We start from the raw sequence: 18,955 nt of genomic DNA, 5'->3' as shown, positions 1-18,955 counted from the left end.
TTAGAGATTTCAGTGTTCACAAAAGATCCTTTAAACTCTGACCACTGTAAAGTTAAAGGGCACTGAATCATGACAGTGATGTGTTTCTATGTTAAGAATATTTTTATAATGTGAACCACAATAGACCCAGTTCCTGGTTCAGCTAATGGGTGTTGCTTGTAGTGTTCATAGCAAGAGACAGGGAGACACTAGGACTCCTGAGATTTCTAATAGAATCAACCCAAGAGGGAAAGGAATAGGATATCAGACAGACTTCAATCAGAAAGGGAGTGCTTTGGGGAGCCTGCCCAGTCTAGAGTACTTTGGACTAAGATTTAGGAAGCAGGAGGGTATAAAAAGATGGATCAGAGTCCCTGGGTGAAGGCAAGGAACCTCTGGCTGCTAGAGGCCCTGGTCCCTTGGCTCTGGGCTCAGAAGTAAAGGGCCCTTGATTTTGCTTTCTGTCAATGAGAGATGCTTCATTTTGCCTGGAATTTGTGAAGCCCACTAGTGTAATTACTGAAGGTGAGACCTCAGAATCCAGCTTATGTAGACTTTTTAGGGTCTCTTAGAAGATTTTTCTATAAAAAAAAAGGAAGATGATGACATATCTCAAAAATGTGTTATGAAGATACTGAGACAAAGCATGCAAAACACTTAATAGCATTTATGAAACACACACTGAGTTCTCAAGACGTCAGCTGCTATATTTTTCCACCACCTAGCACATGCGCCCAATAAATATTTGCTGGGTACATGAGTAAATGAAAGCCTCAGCGGAAGCCTCAGCTTCCGCTGAAGTGTGCTCTTCTGCTTGAAAAGGGAAAAAGACCATGTAAAGGTAAAAAAAAATTATCTTCTAAGACATCAATCAAGATGGTAGATATAAATGTGTCAGTCAAGAGAAAAACATTTCATTTTGTAAATGTGCCCATTGGCATTCTGGTGTATACATCATTCTCATAAGTTTGGTTGGCAAGTGCCTAATCTTAGTTTGATGAATTCTGATTGAAGACTCAAAGTTTCTCAACCTACAAAAACAAGGAGGTCTGGAGTTTACTGAAAGCAATTCCCCTTGAGGAGGGTTTTCCACAGATACCTATCTCAGAAGGCTGCCACTACACTTTCCTCAGGCAGAACGCTTCTCTTTTCTCTTGACACACAACTAGTAAAATAAGTTATGACTTTTCTCTTCAAAGACAGTATTGCCAATTTTTCATCAATGACTTTGAGGATCATTTCCACGAGACCTAAAAAGAAAAAAATGTTACTTACAACACACAGGAAAAAAAATTACTTATATCACATGTGTTTTTGAAAAAAATGTTACTTACAACACACAGGAAAAAAAATTACTTATATCACATGTGTTTTTGAGCCCTCCCGGTGCCTCCTTATTCTATCAAAGCAAATAAACACATAGCTCTCACAAGTATGGGAAGCTACTGTCTAATACTGTAGAATATCTTTTTTCTTAGAGGAGCTAAGAATGATAAAAATGGCACTGAAATGAGAATACTGGGGGTACCTTTCAACTAAAATGAACACATATCCAAGATCCTATAACTGAAAGAAGAGCTGGCTTAAGTAGAATAAAAAGCCACTATGGCCCAGGGACTTTCATTAACATGAGCTGCTAGAACTCATAGAAACGCTGGCAGAAGGTGAAGCTCTTTATCTATGTTGACTAATTCCTGGCAACACTAGAAAACATCCCACATTCTGAGGAAAACTATTTTTTGCATTAGACAGGAGGACCAGCCTGAAGAGAACCCGGGACCAATTTCTGCCACAAAGCTGGCAGCAGATGAAGCTGACATCTCTCTTCATGACTTCCCATCTTCCCACCATGGCCCATGGGGCTGCTGCTCCCTTAGTTTTGCCTTCTCTCTAAACCAAGCTTAAAGACATGACTCAGTGGCATTAGAGAACACTCATTGGGTAGGTACATTAGAGACGTCTTTCTTGGCAACTGTTAACCTAGATAGAAGGTTCCTTGGGGTGTTTGTTCTCTTCCTGATCTTCCTGATTTTCCCATTCTGTAACCATTTATGGAACACATACTATGTTTGAGGTACCAGGAATGCAAAGGTGAATGGGAAACAGCCTTGGCCCTGGATCAGAGAATCAAGCCTTATCCTCCCCAAATGTTTTTATACCCTACTCCCTGCAGTCATATCTGTGGCAGGAAGGCCCTCTGATCTGCTGTTCACCTTTCATTTAAAGGTTGCATGAATTAACGGGATAATACTTACAGTTATCATATTCTGTCGTACTAAACAGGTTTTACCTTAAGAACAGTTGCTATCGAGGAGGTACCCTTAAGGTTTCTCTTAAAGTAAGATGATCAAATACTTCATTGTTTAAATGGAGACAGTTTTGAGAGTGAATGAGATTGCTTGTAATAATAGAATAGTTCTAGAATAATAGATGGATCTAAGTTTGTCCCAGGCAAACCAAAAGGAATGGTCATCTATGCTAAGAGACACTTATGAAAACGTTAAATTTCAGATGAATCTTGAAGCTCCTGTCCTGGTTTATGAGAACACACATAACCTATTTCTTACACAAAAAGTATTGTGTGAGAGGTCAGCCTACAACTATCTCATAAAGAATGTGCTTCCTCATTCCAGGATACAGACCACACAGGTTAAATTATCCTCTGCCCATCCCATGTACACTGAGATGTGGAACATACCACTTACCATATGGCAAAAACCACAGCAGTACAATGACAACATCTATGCTTCTGGTGGAAATGTAAATTGGTATAACCACTATGGAAAACAGCATGGAGGTTCCTCAAAAAATTAAAAATAGAACTACTCTAAGATACAGCAATTCCACCTTTGGTTATGTATCCAAAGGAAACAAAACCCTAACTCAAAAAGGTATTTGCACCCTCATGTTTACTGTATTATTTACAATAGTGAAGCATCATTTACAATAGTGAAGATATGGAAACAACCTAAGTGTCCATTGATGAATGAATGGATAAAGGAAATATTCCATTGTGTGTGTGTCTCTCTCACACACACACAATGGAATATTCAGCTATAAAAAAAGAAGGAAATCCTGTCATTTGTGACCTCACATTCTATACCTTGAGGGCATTATGCTAAGTGAATAAGTCAAAGACAAATATCATATGATCTCACTTATATTTGGAATCTAAAAAAAAATCTAAACTCATAGAACAGAGAACAGATTGGTGTTTGCCAGAGGTGAGGAGTGGGGAGTGGGTGAAATGGGTGAAGGAAATCAAAAGGTACAAACGTCCCATTATAAACTAAACATGGCATGAGGATCTAATGAGTGTGGTGACTACAATTAATAATACTGTACTACATATTTGAAAGTTTCTGAGAGATATCTTAAAAGTTCTCACAAAAAATGTGTAACTATGTGTGCTGATGGATGTTAACTAGACTTAATGTAGTGACCATTTCACAACATATACATGTATACCTGAAACTAATACATCAATATATCTCAATTGAATATATACACATAATAAATACATGTGCACAAGTTCCTATGAGTCAGACACTGTACAGACACTGAATTAGGACCTACATCGCTCCTCCCACCAAATCCATCAGTAGATACAACTGGCATCCCATATTTTACAGAAGAGGAAATGGAACCCTAGAGAAGTAAAAACACATCTAATAAAGGGGTGGAGCTAGATCTGATACCAAGGCAATCTCCCTCAGAGCCCACCTTTTTAAACACCACGATAGTGCCTCCCAGAAGATATTACCAAGAGGGGACAGTGAGGCTGGACCAAAATAAATGGGTAATAATAATGATAATAATCCTAGCTACCCATTATTGAGACTTTAGGATATACAACTCTGCTTAACCTTCTACATACATGACTTTATTTCACTTTCATGGCTCATCTAAAAGGCAGGTATTATTATTTAACTCATTTTACAGATGGAAGAACTGAGGATTCCAGAGGTTAAATCACTGGCCTACCTAGCATGTGGCAGACGCAGGATCTAAATTTAAGGCCAACTCTGAGGGATCCCCACTAGGTTAGAAGGCACTCTGTGAAGGCAAAAATATGGACAAAGGCAAGAAGTAAACTGATGTGGACACATACTGGGAAATAGCACAAAGGGGCACAGTGTGGCAGACAGACCGCACATGTCACGTACAACTCACCATGTGAGTTTTATGTTGAATCGACTAAACAGGAAAGAGTAGTAAGGAATTCTGAGCAAGAAGAAAGTCATAAAGGGATCTAGATTTTTCTCATCTTATGATGCTCATGTGTAGGTTATTTATAAATAAAATATACGTTTATGTGAAGTTGTTTTTCAGTGATACATGTAGCACCTGAAGACTGGGAAGAGTTTGATTTTTGCATATCAAATACTTTAACACGGTTATTTTTCCCTTGTTATCCATATCCCATCTGCTTCCTTTTCCCCTTACTGAAGTGACTGGTGTATTCACTCAAACAAAAGCCTGAAGACAAAAAAAAAAAATTCTAATACTTGGCCCACATTTAATTTGAGAAAAATAACAGACTCACAAATCCCTTGGTTTGTTCCATGTTGAATAAAAGAAAAAAAATACATAATTGAGGTAGCTTGTTTATTCATTTCGTTTTCTTCCTGAGGTAGATCAAGCAATAAATTTTTTTAAACTTTCTCAATTCATTTCCTGACTTTTGTGTAGGTAACCTAGAAAAGTCGAGTGGAGCCTTGGTACTATTTATGCACATCTGTTAAACCCTGCCAACTCCTGTAACAACCACCTTGGGGAATAGTGTAGCATCTTAAAAGCAAATTCCTTAGGTAGTATTTATTCTGTTGCAATGTAAAGAAAGCACAATTTTCATTCTCTTTCAAAATTATGCAACCTTTGATTCCATAGACCACTGTCTCCCTAGAAAATATCAACCAACGGTATATAAGTAATATATTATCAAATCATCTGACAAGCTGTACCTTAAATATGGTTTAATGCTCGAATATTACTGCAAAAGCACTGAGAATTTTTATTTTTTATCTGCTGTTGATGTTTAAAATAACTTATTATATTCCTTTTATGATGGCTTGAAACTTACACTGTTTAGACCAAAACATAAGAAAAGGAAGGGAAATTGGTGAGTGCCTTGTTTGTATGAGGCATGTGCTATGTTTGCCTTTCTTTATCTGAATCATTCCTTGAAGTATGTATCATCATAATCAATTTAATAGTCAGGTAAATTGTAGCTCAAATGATCAAAGTAGAGCTGGGATGAGAGCTGTGTTTTCACTGTATAGTCCATACTTGTTCTAAGTCAAGAAGCAGAGACAAATTTTCCCCAAATTCTAAATGCTAGAGACTGCTATATGATCACCAAACCCTTTTCCTCTTCTTCCTAAATGTGCATTGAGATTATATTCCCAGTCTGCCCCGCAGTTCACTGTGATCATCTGATGAATTTTAGCCAATGGAATGTGATGAGAAGTAATGTGGTCCCTGCAAAATCTCCACATGCAATCTTCCATGCTCTTTTCTCCTTTTAAGTGGCTGGAATGAACACAATGCCCAGATGCCCAGGTCATCTTTGGGAGCCACATGTTGAAGAGTGAAATGACGAATGGAGCCTGGATCTGTGAGACACCTTAAGAAACAGATGAACACCACATTGGACTTTTATGTGATAAAGAAATAACTCTTCATTATAGTAAGCTACTGAGAATTAGGCAGTTTATGGGCTACAGAAGCTCATATTACCTAACACACTAAAACAAAAAGATACCTAAATAAAACATAATAGGAAATAACAATCAATCTAGAGACTACCATATGACAATTAAAACAATTTTTAAAAAAAAATATTTAATATTTGGGTAATGTCTATGTTATAAAGTGGAATTTTAAAAGTATGATGCAGATGTATGCACAGTATTTTCCCAAATTTAAAAATAAATATCCTTTCTCAATTATATTTATGTAAATATGCACATAGAAATTAAGGTTGCTGACTGAATGAATGAATGCATAAGGAAAATGGAAGAAAATATGTTAATAAGTAGTCAAGTTCCCTCTAGATGACGAGATAGGAGGAGGTTTATACTTTTTGTACTTTTCTGTATTTTCCAAAGTTAAAATAATAAGCATACTCCTTTTATAACGAGAAAAGATTTCTGTTAAGATTTCTTTAAAAAGGCCAACATATCCAGAAAGACAGATAATACAGAACTAACACCTATGCCCCTTACCCTAGGCAGTTTTTCTACACTTACAATCCCATAAGGTAGCCTCTGGGCATTCAGAACTACCAGACTACACTGGGGTGAGTCAAAGACTCCCCTGTGCAAAATAATTCACAGAAAAGTCCTGGAAAATGAGGCCATATGCACAACTTCTTTGTTCATCCACAATGAGGTAGCTTTAAAAAAACAAGTTAATAAATAACTCCATTAAAGATACAATGAAAAGACGGAAGTGAAATTATGTCAGTTACCGTGGTTACACAATCATGGGCAGGCAGAGATCTGGTAATATTCAGAACCAGTCCCTAAAGGAAAGTCTTCCTTTTGGTTTAAATGAAGATTACATGAGCACTCACTCACAAAATGATCAGTAGGATGTCAGGCACATGCCAGGAAGTCAAAGGTTAAGTGCCACTACCATTGTTTTTATTGGTTAAAATGTGAAAAGAATTAATTCTTGCTTTATTATACTGCCAAAATTTAAGTTAAAGCATTGACTTTCAAAGCACTGTTTCTAAGGAAACTGATAGGAAGCTACACATGCACTTCCATAAAGCATGCCTGCCCACAACCTGCCTGGATCTCGCCCTTCACTCTACAGGTTTCTTGCTGCTTCTATTCAGTGAAAACCATAGGACAATTAGGAAAAAAAAAGAGGTATTCCAGCACAGAGAAATTCTAAGGAGCAGACCAGAGAAACTCATTTATATTTGCAGACTCAGAAAGAAAAGAACATTTTATAATAGGAGGATCTCTTTGCAAAAATATATACAATAAGAAATGCAAACCTCTTGAGAAACACAGGGAAAGCTTTTAATGTCAATTCAGGTGTTCCTTTAAGGAGGATTTGTTAGTAAACATTATCAAGTGAAAATTTTCTGAATAACAATATTTATTGAGCATTTACTATGTCTCAGGACCCATGATAAATATTTTGTCTGGATAAGTCAGAGTTCTTAGCAACAAGCAATAGAAATTGACTCTAGCTGAAATAAGCATTAAGTAAACACAAAAAAGATATTGGGAAGCTCACATAATCACCAAGGAGGTGGGAAAATGAGGCTCAGAAAATGGAAGGAACCAAAGGGAGACAGCAGCAGCCAGGAATCCAGTCAATCTCACCACAGAAACCATCTATCTCACAAGGACATCACCATTATTTTTGGAAAGCAGACACCGACATGGCTACAACCTCTGTTGGCTCACATTTGCCATCCACCTAGTTTCTCTGCATTCCTGACTTCAGATTCAAAATAATGGGCAGCTGATATGGTGGTAAAATGAAGATTTAATACAGAGAAATCAGAGTTATTGTTATTGAACTCAGGTCTATCTGCTTGCCACCTGTAAGCCAATAACTAGAGGGACAAGACTTTGGTAGAAGGAAAGCAGGTCTATTCAAGAGCCGGCACCCTGAGAAGACTGCAGACTGCTGTCACAAAGGCTGTCTTGCCCCTTCAGTACAGGCAGGGGTTATTATAGAGGGAGGGCTGAGCAAGGGATCAGGGAGAAATTCCAAAGCTCCAGGGAGGGGGATGCATCCTGGAAGGGAGGGCGTAGCCAAAGACATCTATCTTGTCTACTCCCCCCTTTGCTTGTTTCTCAGGCCACCAGGAGGGGAGGCAAGTGCAACAAAGGGATTAACAAACAAAGAGGGGGTGGGGAGCGCCTCTTTTTGGGGTAGGAGTCAGCACCGCAAACTGTCCTGCTCTGATAAGCAACCTGGAGCGTATTAAGGAGAGGTCTGGGGAGGATTTTGCAGTCAATCTTCTGGCACTCACCAGTCTGAGAAATAAGGTAGCTCCCTCTGAAGTCTGTTCTTAGAGTTCACTCAAGCAAACTGTTTATCTATGTTAGACATTAGTTAACAAGGCGTTTTTATGTACATAAAATACGAGCGTGAGATTATAAGGACAAAAAGGAAAAAAATAAAAATGGTTATAATCATGAGACTACAATAAAACCACAACAATCATAATTACAATCCCCACTGTCATTTCCTCATTTCCATTTCTATGGAAGTTTTGTTGATCCACCTGTAGTGGACTTGTGGGACAGTCACTTATCACAAAAGCTTGAACTTGCAATGAGACATGGTATTCAGCTCCTCTAGTTGGAGGAAGAGTTCCCAGGTGCATTTGCTTTCTAGTTGTTGAGGCCTGCCTACATAGTTTAGTTATACATATTATGATAAATTTGAACTTAACACTAATACAGTTAAGCCTAACTTTATAATTCCTCCTGGGACAGGTTTTATTTCCAATGGCAATCACAGAAAACAGCTATATTAAAGAAATGAAGTATGTGGGCAGTTAAGTGTGCAGTTACATTATCCTTGCCTGTCATTACAAGGCAATAATGACCATCATCTCAATACAAAGGTTATAAGATCTTTTGGCAAGGTCCTAACCACAAAATGTGATATGACAAAGCCACCACAATCAAGGAGGCTGCAACTGCCTGCAGAATTAATAGTACATGTCCATCGTAGTCAATGGGTGGCAGTTCCCTTTTCCCATAAAATGCAATTCCTTAGTGGTGTAAGTAATTCATGGGGCTTTAAGATGTGCTTACATGTAAAAGGCAAAAATAAGGTTTCATACTGGCATACTGGCAAATGAAAACATGCTCTAGCTAAAAGCAATCCAAAGCTCAGCAAATTTAATAAAAGCTCCTTATCTCCATTTTAGGATGCAGGTCATTAGCTCAGAGAAGATTAATTTCTCCATTCATATTTCAATTTCTTTTCTGGCAAAAAAAAATAAAAATAAAACTGTGAGTTTTTGAGATACAATCTTCTAGCTTAATCAAATGTTGAGAGTCTCAAGGCAACATAAATTAAATAATTAATAAATTGTGAAGATACCAAAAACTAAAAAGTAGTAGTCCTAGTTAAGTTTCATCTACACTTACATGCAAATACTCTTTAAGACAGGCTTTTTGAGTTATGTGAGACACATTCCTTTGCTCATCTTTAAAGAGAATTGAAAGGCAACATCAAGATTAGTCATATACACAGTGGATATTCTATAATTATCTTTTGACTGTATATATTAAATTTAACCCAGAGAGGAGAAAAGTATGTAGTTAATAAACCTCCTCAGAAAATTGTGCAAGAAAAACAATCCATTCTTTAAAGCATGATTACAAAAGGTAGCTCATACAAACTGCTACAGAAATGAATATTATCCATATTAATATTATGGACATGGAATATTAAAAACTTAATTTCACCAAACCAAATTTACTCTCTCAATCAGACATCAGTCCATTTTCTTGCAAGAAATGAGGCTACTGTTTGATTCTTATCATTATGAATTGTGTTTCAGAAACAAAAGGTTTACATTACCCATTTTAAACAAATGTTCAAATTAACAAGCTTTCCATAACTATACAATGAAATGCTCTATTGCCCAAAGAGATACAACAAAATGATTCATTAAGAAAATATCTGCAGATTACACAGTTTCTATAAATTGTGTCTTGGAACCTGCCACATTCAGTTTAATTCAGTTTTCTAATTTTATTAATATGTATTTCTCTATCTTAAAAATGCTGACTCACACATAAAAATCTCCTAAGAGCATTATCATCAAGTTAGCAAAAAGGAAAAGTGCTTGGAGAGGAGATTAAATCTAATCTGGCTGGGTAGAAATCCCATCTTTGTCAATTATTAGCTGTACAACCTTGGCAAGTTTTTAACCTTATCTTGCCTGGTTCCTTGTTTTGTAAAATAACAATACTGAAGTAAAAATGGCAGTATTTGGCAAATGACTGAATATGGTAGACATGAGAGGCATTAGTGATGATCTGGAAGTTATCTCAGCTGGGTTAGGAGAGGAGGAACACAAGAGGAAGAGAAGGTTTAGAGCAATGGAGAAATGACAAGTTCCATTTGCACCAAGAGAGATGGAGACGCCCATAAATGGATGGCCAACAGACAACCAGGAATGTGGTTCAGACACAAAGAAAGAGATTTGTAAGTTCATCAACAGGTTATTGGAAATCATAGGCATGTCTAATGTCAACATCTATTTTCAAAATATTGTATAAAATGTCATTTTATTTTGAAACACATCCAAATATAAAGTATAAAGGTGAGTAAATGTATTTCAATCATTTACAAACTTTTCAAATTAAAATATGAGCTCTCATAAAACATGATCAATAGGATATTAATTATCATGTCTCAAATTCGTCTATAAATCTGAATCATGACAATGAATCCCCTGAAATTATATGCTGATAATGATGACGATGAGAGCAATAAAATCTTATATAGTACTTACCAAATGTTAGGCATATCATACTTCCATACAATTTTTCCCCATTAAAATATTATAATTATAAAGTGGAGGCCCCATATTTAGGACAATCAGAAAGATACATGTGTGCTTCAGTGTTAAACTTAACTTAAAACCAATATGGTAAAACTTAGATTGTGCTCTTGATTCTTGTCAATCATGTAGTGACAAGAATGCAAACACTGAAGTTTTACCAGATTATTCTTGTTTTGCTTTCTCTAGGCAATCTCAGTGACATGCAGACTTCCTTTCATATTTACTATCAACTCAGCTCATTTTCACCCAGGTAGATGTGGTACCATCTCTTCTTCTAATACTATAAATCTCCCCTCTGATCAAAAGCCAGAGGAGACCTTCCTTCTACCAAAACTGCTCATTGAGTAAGAGGATTTCTCATTCACTCATTAAAGAGGTGCCAGGATTCACTTTCCTCAATTCTCTTTCAGCTCTAAGCAGTATCATAGAGATGCCTGCCCTGGCCTCACCACTAAAGGACTGTCACAGGGATGTGACACACAGCCTTGTCATTTTCAAATATTTTATCCAGTTGGATTTTCCCTAAAAATCACTCAAGAATCAAAGTGCCTTTTTTAAAAGTTTATTTTCATTGTCATTTTAATTTATTTAAACTTGCTTCATTATCTGTTCCACTCTGTTTGCCTTGGCCCTAACATAAAGCACCACCTTGCTCATTCCTCCAGAGCACAAATTCTATCTTACAAACAGTATACAATCTCCAACCACAATGCAGTGGCTAAATAAATGCTCACAAAACAAATCCATGACTAAGAAGCCAATTAGCTCAGTAAGTCCAAATATCCATGAAAATCTGAAAGATAAGTCCTCTCAGTTGTGCTGTTTCTGGAGGTGAGGAGGAATAGTAATCAGCTGGCTTCCAGAATTCCCTTAAGAAGGACCCTTAGACCTGTACTTCTAGTACTTCAGCACATTTAAGAAAATAATGGGGAAAATAAAGGCCAAGGACCAACATGAACTTTACATTTCTTTGCTCTCATTACCCAATCCCCAAATCACAGGAGAGTAAGACACAATCGATCCTTTCATGTAATCAGGTTGGAATACTACCTTTACCGAGTCTATTACCAGTTTACTGAGGAGCACTCTTCCATGTTTAGGGCTAATTTTACATTTTTTTTCACCATAAAAACCTATTTTGATAGTTTTTGAAAATGAAACTAATTTTCATTCCTTAAAATATCAGTTGCTCTCAATTTCTACATTTAGCATCTGAAAATTACAAATAATTTCTTTTGAATGTAAGTTCTAGGAAGAAAGAAGACTCGCTTATCTTCCACAGCTGTATCCATTGTGCCTAATACATAGTCAACAATCAAATATTTATTGAAGGCAAGAATAAATATACATTTCGACTGATATTACATGAAAAAGATCTGGTGTATAAGGATCTGAAGGAACTTTGAAAGGGAGATAAAAGAAGAACAATTACTAGCTGAAGTATCTCACTCTTAAAAGAGCATAGAAAATTGAAAAACTGAAATATGGAGCCTGCCTCTATCTTGAACTCTTAAACTTGGCAGCGCTGCCTGAGCAAGGCCAGTTAGCAGTAGCTGCTCTATTCTTTATTTTTCATGGGAAACAAATGCTCTCCAAGATTACAGGCAAATAATGCATATTCAAATCCTTCTACCGTCCAGATCTGAGCTATCCAATATGAGAACCACCAGTCACATGTGTCTATAGAGCACACAAAATGTGGCCAGCGTGAAATGAGATGTGCTGGAGGTGTAATATACAAACCAGATTTGTGAAGATTAAGACAAAAATAAAATAAAATAAAACATCCCATTGATAATTGTTTTATATTAATTACATGTTAAAATGGTCACAATTTGAATATACTAGGGTAAACAAAATATATTATTAAATTTAATTTCACCCATTTCTAGTTTTCATAAGGTGACTTAAAAATTTAAAAATATTCTTGTGGCTCACATTATATTTCTACTGTACAGTGCTAATCTAGACTAACTAGAGAGTCTACATGCCACCAAGGGGAAAGTTCACTGAAAAACAGACAGCAGAATCCAGTTCCCAATTTCTCAATCTGTAACTAGGGAAACTGGTTAGATTTTTCTACCACATACCAATGTATAGTCTACAACAGCATTGGGAGAGAAACACATTATCACCACAGCATTGGGAGATAAACACATTATCGTGATTTATAGAAAAGAAAACTGAGACACAGGAAGGAAAAGGCACTGATGCAAAAGCAATAGAGATGTAAATGTGGAGGAGGCGGGGCAAACACTGAACCAAAGTCAAAATTTCAGTTCTTCCCCTTTCTCTTCTCCACTCACTCAGAGCGAATGCTCCCCAGGCTCTAGGAAGCTTAAAAATGGATGCCAACTATCTTTCCTGACTTACCTGCGACGGCCTTCTCTTTGACACTCCATATTCTTCAATGATATTTATCCCAGCCACTAAACCACAAATAAGAGAACTGGGCAAAATGGTGACTACTAAAAAACTCAGAAAAAATCACCACAGAGTGACATCCCATATGCTGCTTTCTCATGTAAAAGAATAAAGTTTTCCTAATTGGGCTTTTTTGCCTTTGTAATTCAAAGTTCTCTACTGTGTCTGTCACTGTTGGTAGACCCTGCAAAAAAGCAATTTAACTAGTGGGAAATGGGCTACCTGTGAATTCATTAATTTGGGCCAGCATATTTCACCCAGTATGAATTAGCTTACTTAGTTTCTTAGCGGCCTCCTGAGCTTCATTCGCAGTGTCTGCTACAAAGAATCTTTGAACTTTTACTCCGTTGTCAGACATCAGTTTCTTGCTCTGGTATTCCTGCAGGTTCAGCCATCGTCTGAAGGTTAATTGAAATGGCTAGAGAAATTGGGGGAGAGAAGTAAGTATTAATTATAAGAGAAATACCAGTCATCCTAAATGGCCAGTCTTACAGGTACTCTTAAATGACAATCAACAACACACATTTTAGAAAGACAAAAGAAAAAATCTATAAAAATTCCTTTTGCTTGTTTTTCCAATCAAAACGCTAAGGAGAGCAATACACCCACACACACACACACCACCCACACACACACAAATGCAAGTTTAAGAAACTATGACAACTCAGTCAAGTCTGTCATCTAGTTAACAGTAATAAATCAATGCTGATTTCCTGGTTTTGAGACTGTACTAAAATTATGTAAGATGTCAACATTAAGGTAGCTTGGGTAAAGGGTACATGGGACTCTTGCACTATTTTTACAGCTCCCTGTGAGTCTACAAGTATTTTAAAATAAAAAGCTATTTTTAAAAATGTTAAGCACTCTATTACATAGCATATGCCTCTCCAAACCCAGATACCGAATAAATAAAGCTCATGGCCTTATTTCAGCACCTGTATGCACACTGTTAATCACTGTAAGGTATCCTGGGAAAGATTTTTTTTAACACTTTAAGGTCAGTGGGCCACAGACTAATCCATTTCTTTACCACAGTTTTTAATGGAGTCTAGGTATAATCATTATGTGTTTAATGAGATTATCTCTTTCTCACACCAAAGTTGAGTGCAATAACCCGAAAGCTTCACCATTAATTAAACTAGTTCCTAAAAATTGCAACTCCTGTATTAAAGTAAGCTTGCTTAAATTAAGCATCACATAGAAGTGGTTTTCCAATATGCGCTTATCAATTAGTTTTTATTTGTGCTGAAAGAATATAATAAAAGGGCAGAATCACATGAACAAATAAATTCTTATTTTATTCAATAAGATCAACAGCATTCCCTATCAAATCCATAAGCTCAATTTTTAAATGCGGGTGGTGGGGGGAAAAAAAACAGGAAAAAATGAACACACTTAGTTTAAGTTCATTTCCACTCACGAGTCACGATGCAAAGGAACCACTACTCACAGAAGGTAGAATGACAATGCCATTAATGCACAAACAACCCAACTAAAAAGCCAATCACACAACTGGATCACAAGCCTGATAGTGGAAGACCATGTGACACACCTCCTAGCAGTTTCTATCAAAGGCCCCGTGGATGTCCAAGGCAGTATCACACAGACCATAAATTAAGGCCCACAAGGCTTTACCACATAGAACTATTATGGAACCATTAGCTTTCAGGACCTCTGACATGTCTTTAAAATGGCATTTCCTTCTAGGATCTCCAAGCTACAGTGTACTCATAGAGCCTTTGGACAAGAAGCATTCCAAAGAGGATCCAGAACCTTGCAACTAGATGGGGTTCTGTTTAAGGGCGAGTGTATTTTCAACTTCTTATCTTTATGAAGAATGTGACAGTGCTTGGCATATGGAACATACTCAAAAAATACCAGTTAGATGTCCAAATAAATCAATGTTGCCTTTTGTCTCCTGATTCAGATAATTTTCTACCTCCAGAAACTAAAATAGAAAAGAAAAAGTCTTTCAGGCCTGAAATAAATGTAATATAATATACACACACTTGTAAAAAATTCAAATTTTGACATGATTAAACCTAAAGATATCTCTCTGTTCTATCCTTATAAATATTGGTAATGATGTTTTTAATATTGAATTTGTCTGCCCTTCTTCTTTATAAATAAATATTCTGGGATAAAAATAAATCGCCAGGCAAATAATGTTCACATCATTTACTGTATAGTATATAACTGCATATTATTTGTTAATCTTCTAAATTTTTGTCTTGAAATATTAGTAATTTAAAAAACAAAATTTCGAAAATGAACATATTCGTTGTCTCAATAGTCTTAATAGCGTATCATATAACATACCAAGAAAAATTCAAGTTTTAAGCATTTAGTAAAAGCCCCCTCAAGAAAGAAAAGATAAATCATTAGATATGTGCCATATTCTGTGACCAATTTTAAAAGGCAAATGGAGAAGGATCGATAGATTAAGTCTATGTTGACATACCAATTTTAAGCAATTAACAGAAGAAGAAGAAAAATAAAGAACATTTGAGAGAGACTAGGTACAGCCACAGTGTGGTCACGGTCAATTCTTTTGCATCAGAATACTCACTGTATTAATTTTAGATGTTAATGCAACCTGCTACAAACTAACTGTAACTGATCCAGAGATCAGCTTCACAGAGATATAATATATATTGATTGTTTCTTCATTGACTCAAATGAAAGCCTACTTAAAGTCAGTGGCTCTTAAATTGAAACCTAACATAGTGAACAGAGTTCCAAAGCCACTGCTAATTCTAAGCTATCATTCCACAAAGTGATCACCCTATAGAATAATTAACTATGTTTGTCAACCTTAAACTTGGAAGAAAAGGGTTCCTGACTGGGTCTAAAACTTCTTTAATTCAACTTCATTTATTAAGAATTTGTGATAGATCTAGAGAGAAACTTGTCTACTTTTGTGTTTTCAGAGGGAAGAAAAATGGTGAGGAGACATATGTTACACAAATGGATGGTGTAAAGTATGCTGGAAATATAACTGACTGCTAAATAACAACAACAATAACGATAATAGTTCTATCTACTATTGATTGAGAATTTGGCATTATACTAAGCACTCGTGTATCTAACAGTCAAGACAATCACGAAAAGTCACGTAGGATTATCTTTCTCGATGGCTCCCATTAATAAAAACCAACAAGTATTTCTAAGCTTCCTTCTTCTAGTTACTTATTTGCCTTAGGTAAAGTTAGATGAGGCCATGTAACTAGTTCTTGTTGTGAGTACATATGGTATGTAACATCTCTAGACCAACATGTGATTACCAACCCCCCTACCCATCCAAATTCTTTCTTGATATAGGAATGGCAGTATCAAGGCGGCAAGTGATTATCAACCAGAGTGATGACCGACATATCCCCAGGTGACTCCACCATGAATATGTAGTAAAAAATAAACTTTTGTGAATTTTTAGCCACTGACATTCTGGGTATCATTTGTTACTGTTGCAGAACATAGCCTATAGCACGTAGCCTGTCCTAACAAATAACTATCTTATAAATTAAATAGCCCAGGCTGAAGGTTAAGTCACTGGCCCAAGATTACAGGAGGCTGTCACACAGTAAAGCTTCTCTGATCAACAGTATTGACTGACTGTGTAATAATGCTGGTTCTCAGCATTTGTATCTTGACCCCACATTCCTAGAGGCTCTTGATGATAAGAGTAGTCAGAAATGGCAGTGGCCCACTTCTGATGGGATGAGTAAGATCATGTCCCTATCTTCAAAAGGCCAAAAATCTACCAGGAATAGAACTCTCATGAAACACAGGCACAGCACCTGTAAGGAAAAATGTAACTGCTCCAAGCTTTGAGAGGGAGGGAGGTGGAGGTGTGAGTAGGTGCTGTCCTAAGAAAGTAGGATGGTAGAAGTAGTTTATTCCAACTCCTAGGAAGACAACTAGCTACCTCTTCAACGCCTCATGGTAGGAGAAGTCACGGTCTCCTACAGAACCTATGAACTCTGGAATGTGAGCAATGGAAAGAACTTTAAAAATCATCTGATGCAGTGCCTTCCCACTGTTCTTGCCAGTTATTTGCATGCTTGCCTTCAGATGTCATGTTCTTTGCCAACCAGATGCTGCCTAAATTTGAGAATCTGTTCAGAGACTAGACAGTGATAGGAAGACGCTAGACTTTGTCTTCCTTTTTCTGAGTTGGGTAGCAACTCCTACAGTCACCTCAGCACTCTTGAAGCTCCAGATCCCTCCAGACAGCCCTTTCTTCCATAATTCCAGTCCCACAATCTCCCCTTCCGTGACTCCTGCATCCATCAACTGGTCCTGGCCTCTGACAACACCACACCTCCTTCTACTCCTTGGGCTGGTAGAAGAGTCCTGCTGTTGCCAATCTCTGGGTTGCCTCCTCAGTTCCTTCGCCTCCTTTTCCTTCCAATGGTTCCAACACCTTTGTAACTATGTCTTCTCCTATTAAATTCTGTTAAAAGACCTGCTGCTCCACAAAGCCTGAAGGTGCCCCTTCAAGGCACAGGAGCAGAAAGGAATGGCAGTGGCCCACTTCTGAAGGGGACACTGGGACTCTAATCTATAGCAGTTTCCCAGGCATTCATGTCTCATAAATATGAGATTCCAAAGTATGAAAAGACTACTGGAATCCAACCTCCTGATTTTACAGTCAGGAACTCTGAGGCCTAAAGAAGGGATTTAAAGTGCTTAAGGACCCTACAGTGAGCCAGAGGCAGGATGAGAACCGGACTAATTCCAATTTCTTTCATTTTTTTCATAGGGATTTTGGCAAAGTGACCACATTAGGAATAGTATCATGTTCTCAAAAACAGCTGGGGTGGGTGGGCACCTGGGTTCAGTTTATTTCGGACTTGGACACCGACCTTTCCATTGTTCCCGTCTTAGAAAGAACAACCATTTTGAAGCTAGAAGAGAAAGGAGAAAATACAACTTAAAAGAAAAGCAGCACATAAAGATTTAAGGGTCTATGGGAACAGCGGAGCAGAGGCAGAATTATAAGAACAAAAAATGAAGGAAAGGACAAAGAGAACCAAAAGATAAAAAGACAATGACTAAGCAGGCAAAAATTCCCACACACACACACAAAAAAAATCAGAGCACAAAATTAGACAGCTATACAGAAAAAAAATGACACGACCGAGAAATCATCCTTCGCCCCATGGTTTTAAAATTAGAGGTGTAGAGACTACTGAAATAGCATCACAGGAGGAAAAAAAAAATAATAAAGGGAATATAGAAAGCAATGTCACTGAGCTGGGCTCCCCCTAAAGTGAGAATCTGTGAGCCACATCTGCCCACTGGCTTTTTGCATTCACTCTTCAGCCTGACTTTCCAAAGTAGTACTGCTTCACTCAGTACTAAAAGAGGTATTAGAAGAGCCAAAATCTTGCTAGTAATCAGGGAAATAAAAATTAAACATGAGAAACCATTCTTCCAAAAGCAATGAAGGTTTTATAATATCATTGTTGAATATACCATGAACTGTGCTTTCTCATATACTACCCATGCAAATAAAATACCTTCTAAAACAATTTGACAGCATTTATGAAAACTAAAACACCCACATCCCCTGGACTGGAGAGTCCATTTCCTGGATCTAACCTAGCAAAACGCTCTCATATACTGGGGACACATACTAGTGGGTAAAGTTGGAAGTGACCTAAATGCCCATCGAATAGGAGACTAGCTAAATAAACCACAATATAGTCAAACTATATTTAACTACATTTAAAATATCTATGGCATCAAAACAGAACCCAGTATGCATGTGTTCCCCTATATTCTCAGTTCTCTTGTAACTAGTGTGCCAAAACTTTTAAGAAACCACATGCAACCCTCCAGCATCCTTTTCGTTGGCTACAAGGATCTGGAAGCCACATGTGGAGAGGGTGGTGTCACAGGGTTGAAGCAGCCTGAATTACTGAGTTACTATGTGGAGGACCACTGCCTTGGAATCACTTGACCCACATTTGCATGGATGAGAAATAA

General features: G+C 37.2%; 1 protein-coding gene across 2 annotated transcripts in view; it reads right to left on the bottom strand.

Moving 5' to 3' along the window:
• SUCLG2 (succinate-CoA ligase GDP-forming beta subunit) overlaps nucleotides 1–18,955 on the bottom strand; it is a 250,538-nt gene that overhangs the window by 183,121 nt on the left and 48,462 nt on the right. For both annotated transcript variants that reach the window (XM_015593808.2, XM_025050706.1), the window contains exon 2: nucleotides 13,241–13,382. In XM_015593808.2, coding sequence (XP_015449294.1) covers nucleotides 13,241–13,382 — 142 coding nt within the window. The remainder of the gene's footprint in view (nucleotides 1–13,240; nucleotides 13,383–18,955) is intronic.

The sequence above is a fragment of the Pteropus alecto genome, unplaced genomic scaffold, assembly GCF_000325575.1.
Source record: "Pteropus alecto unplaced genomic scaffold, ASM32557v1 scaffold75, whole genome shotgun sequence".
Classification (NCBI taxonomy): Eukaryota; Metazoa; Chordata; class Mammalia; order Chiroptera; family Pteropodidae; genus Pteropus; species Pteropus alecto.
Note: the sequence above shows the minus strand (reverse complement) of the source record. Positions and strands in the feature narration are given on the sequence as shown.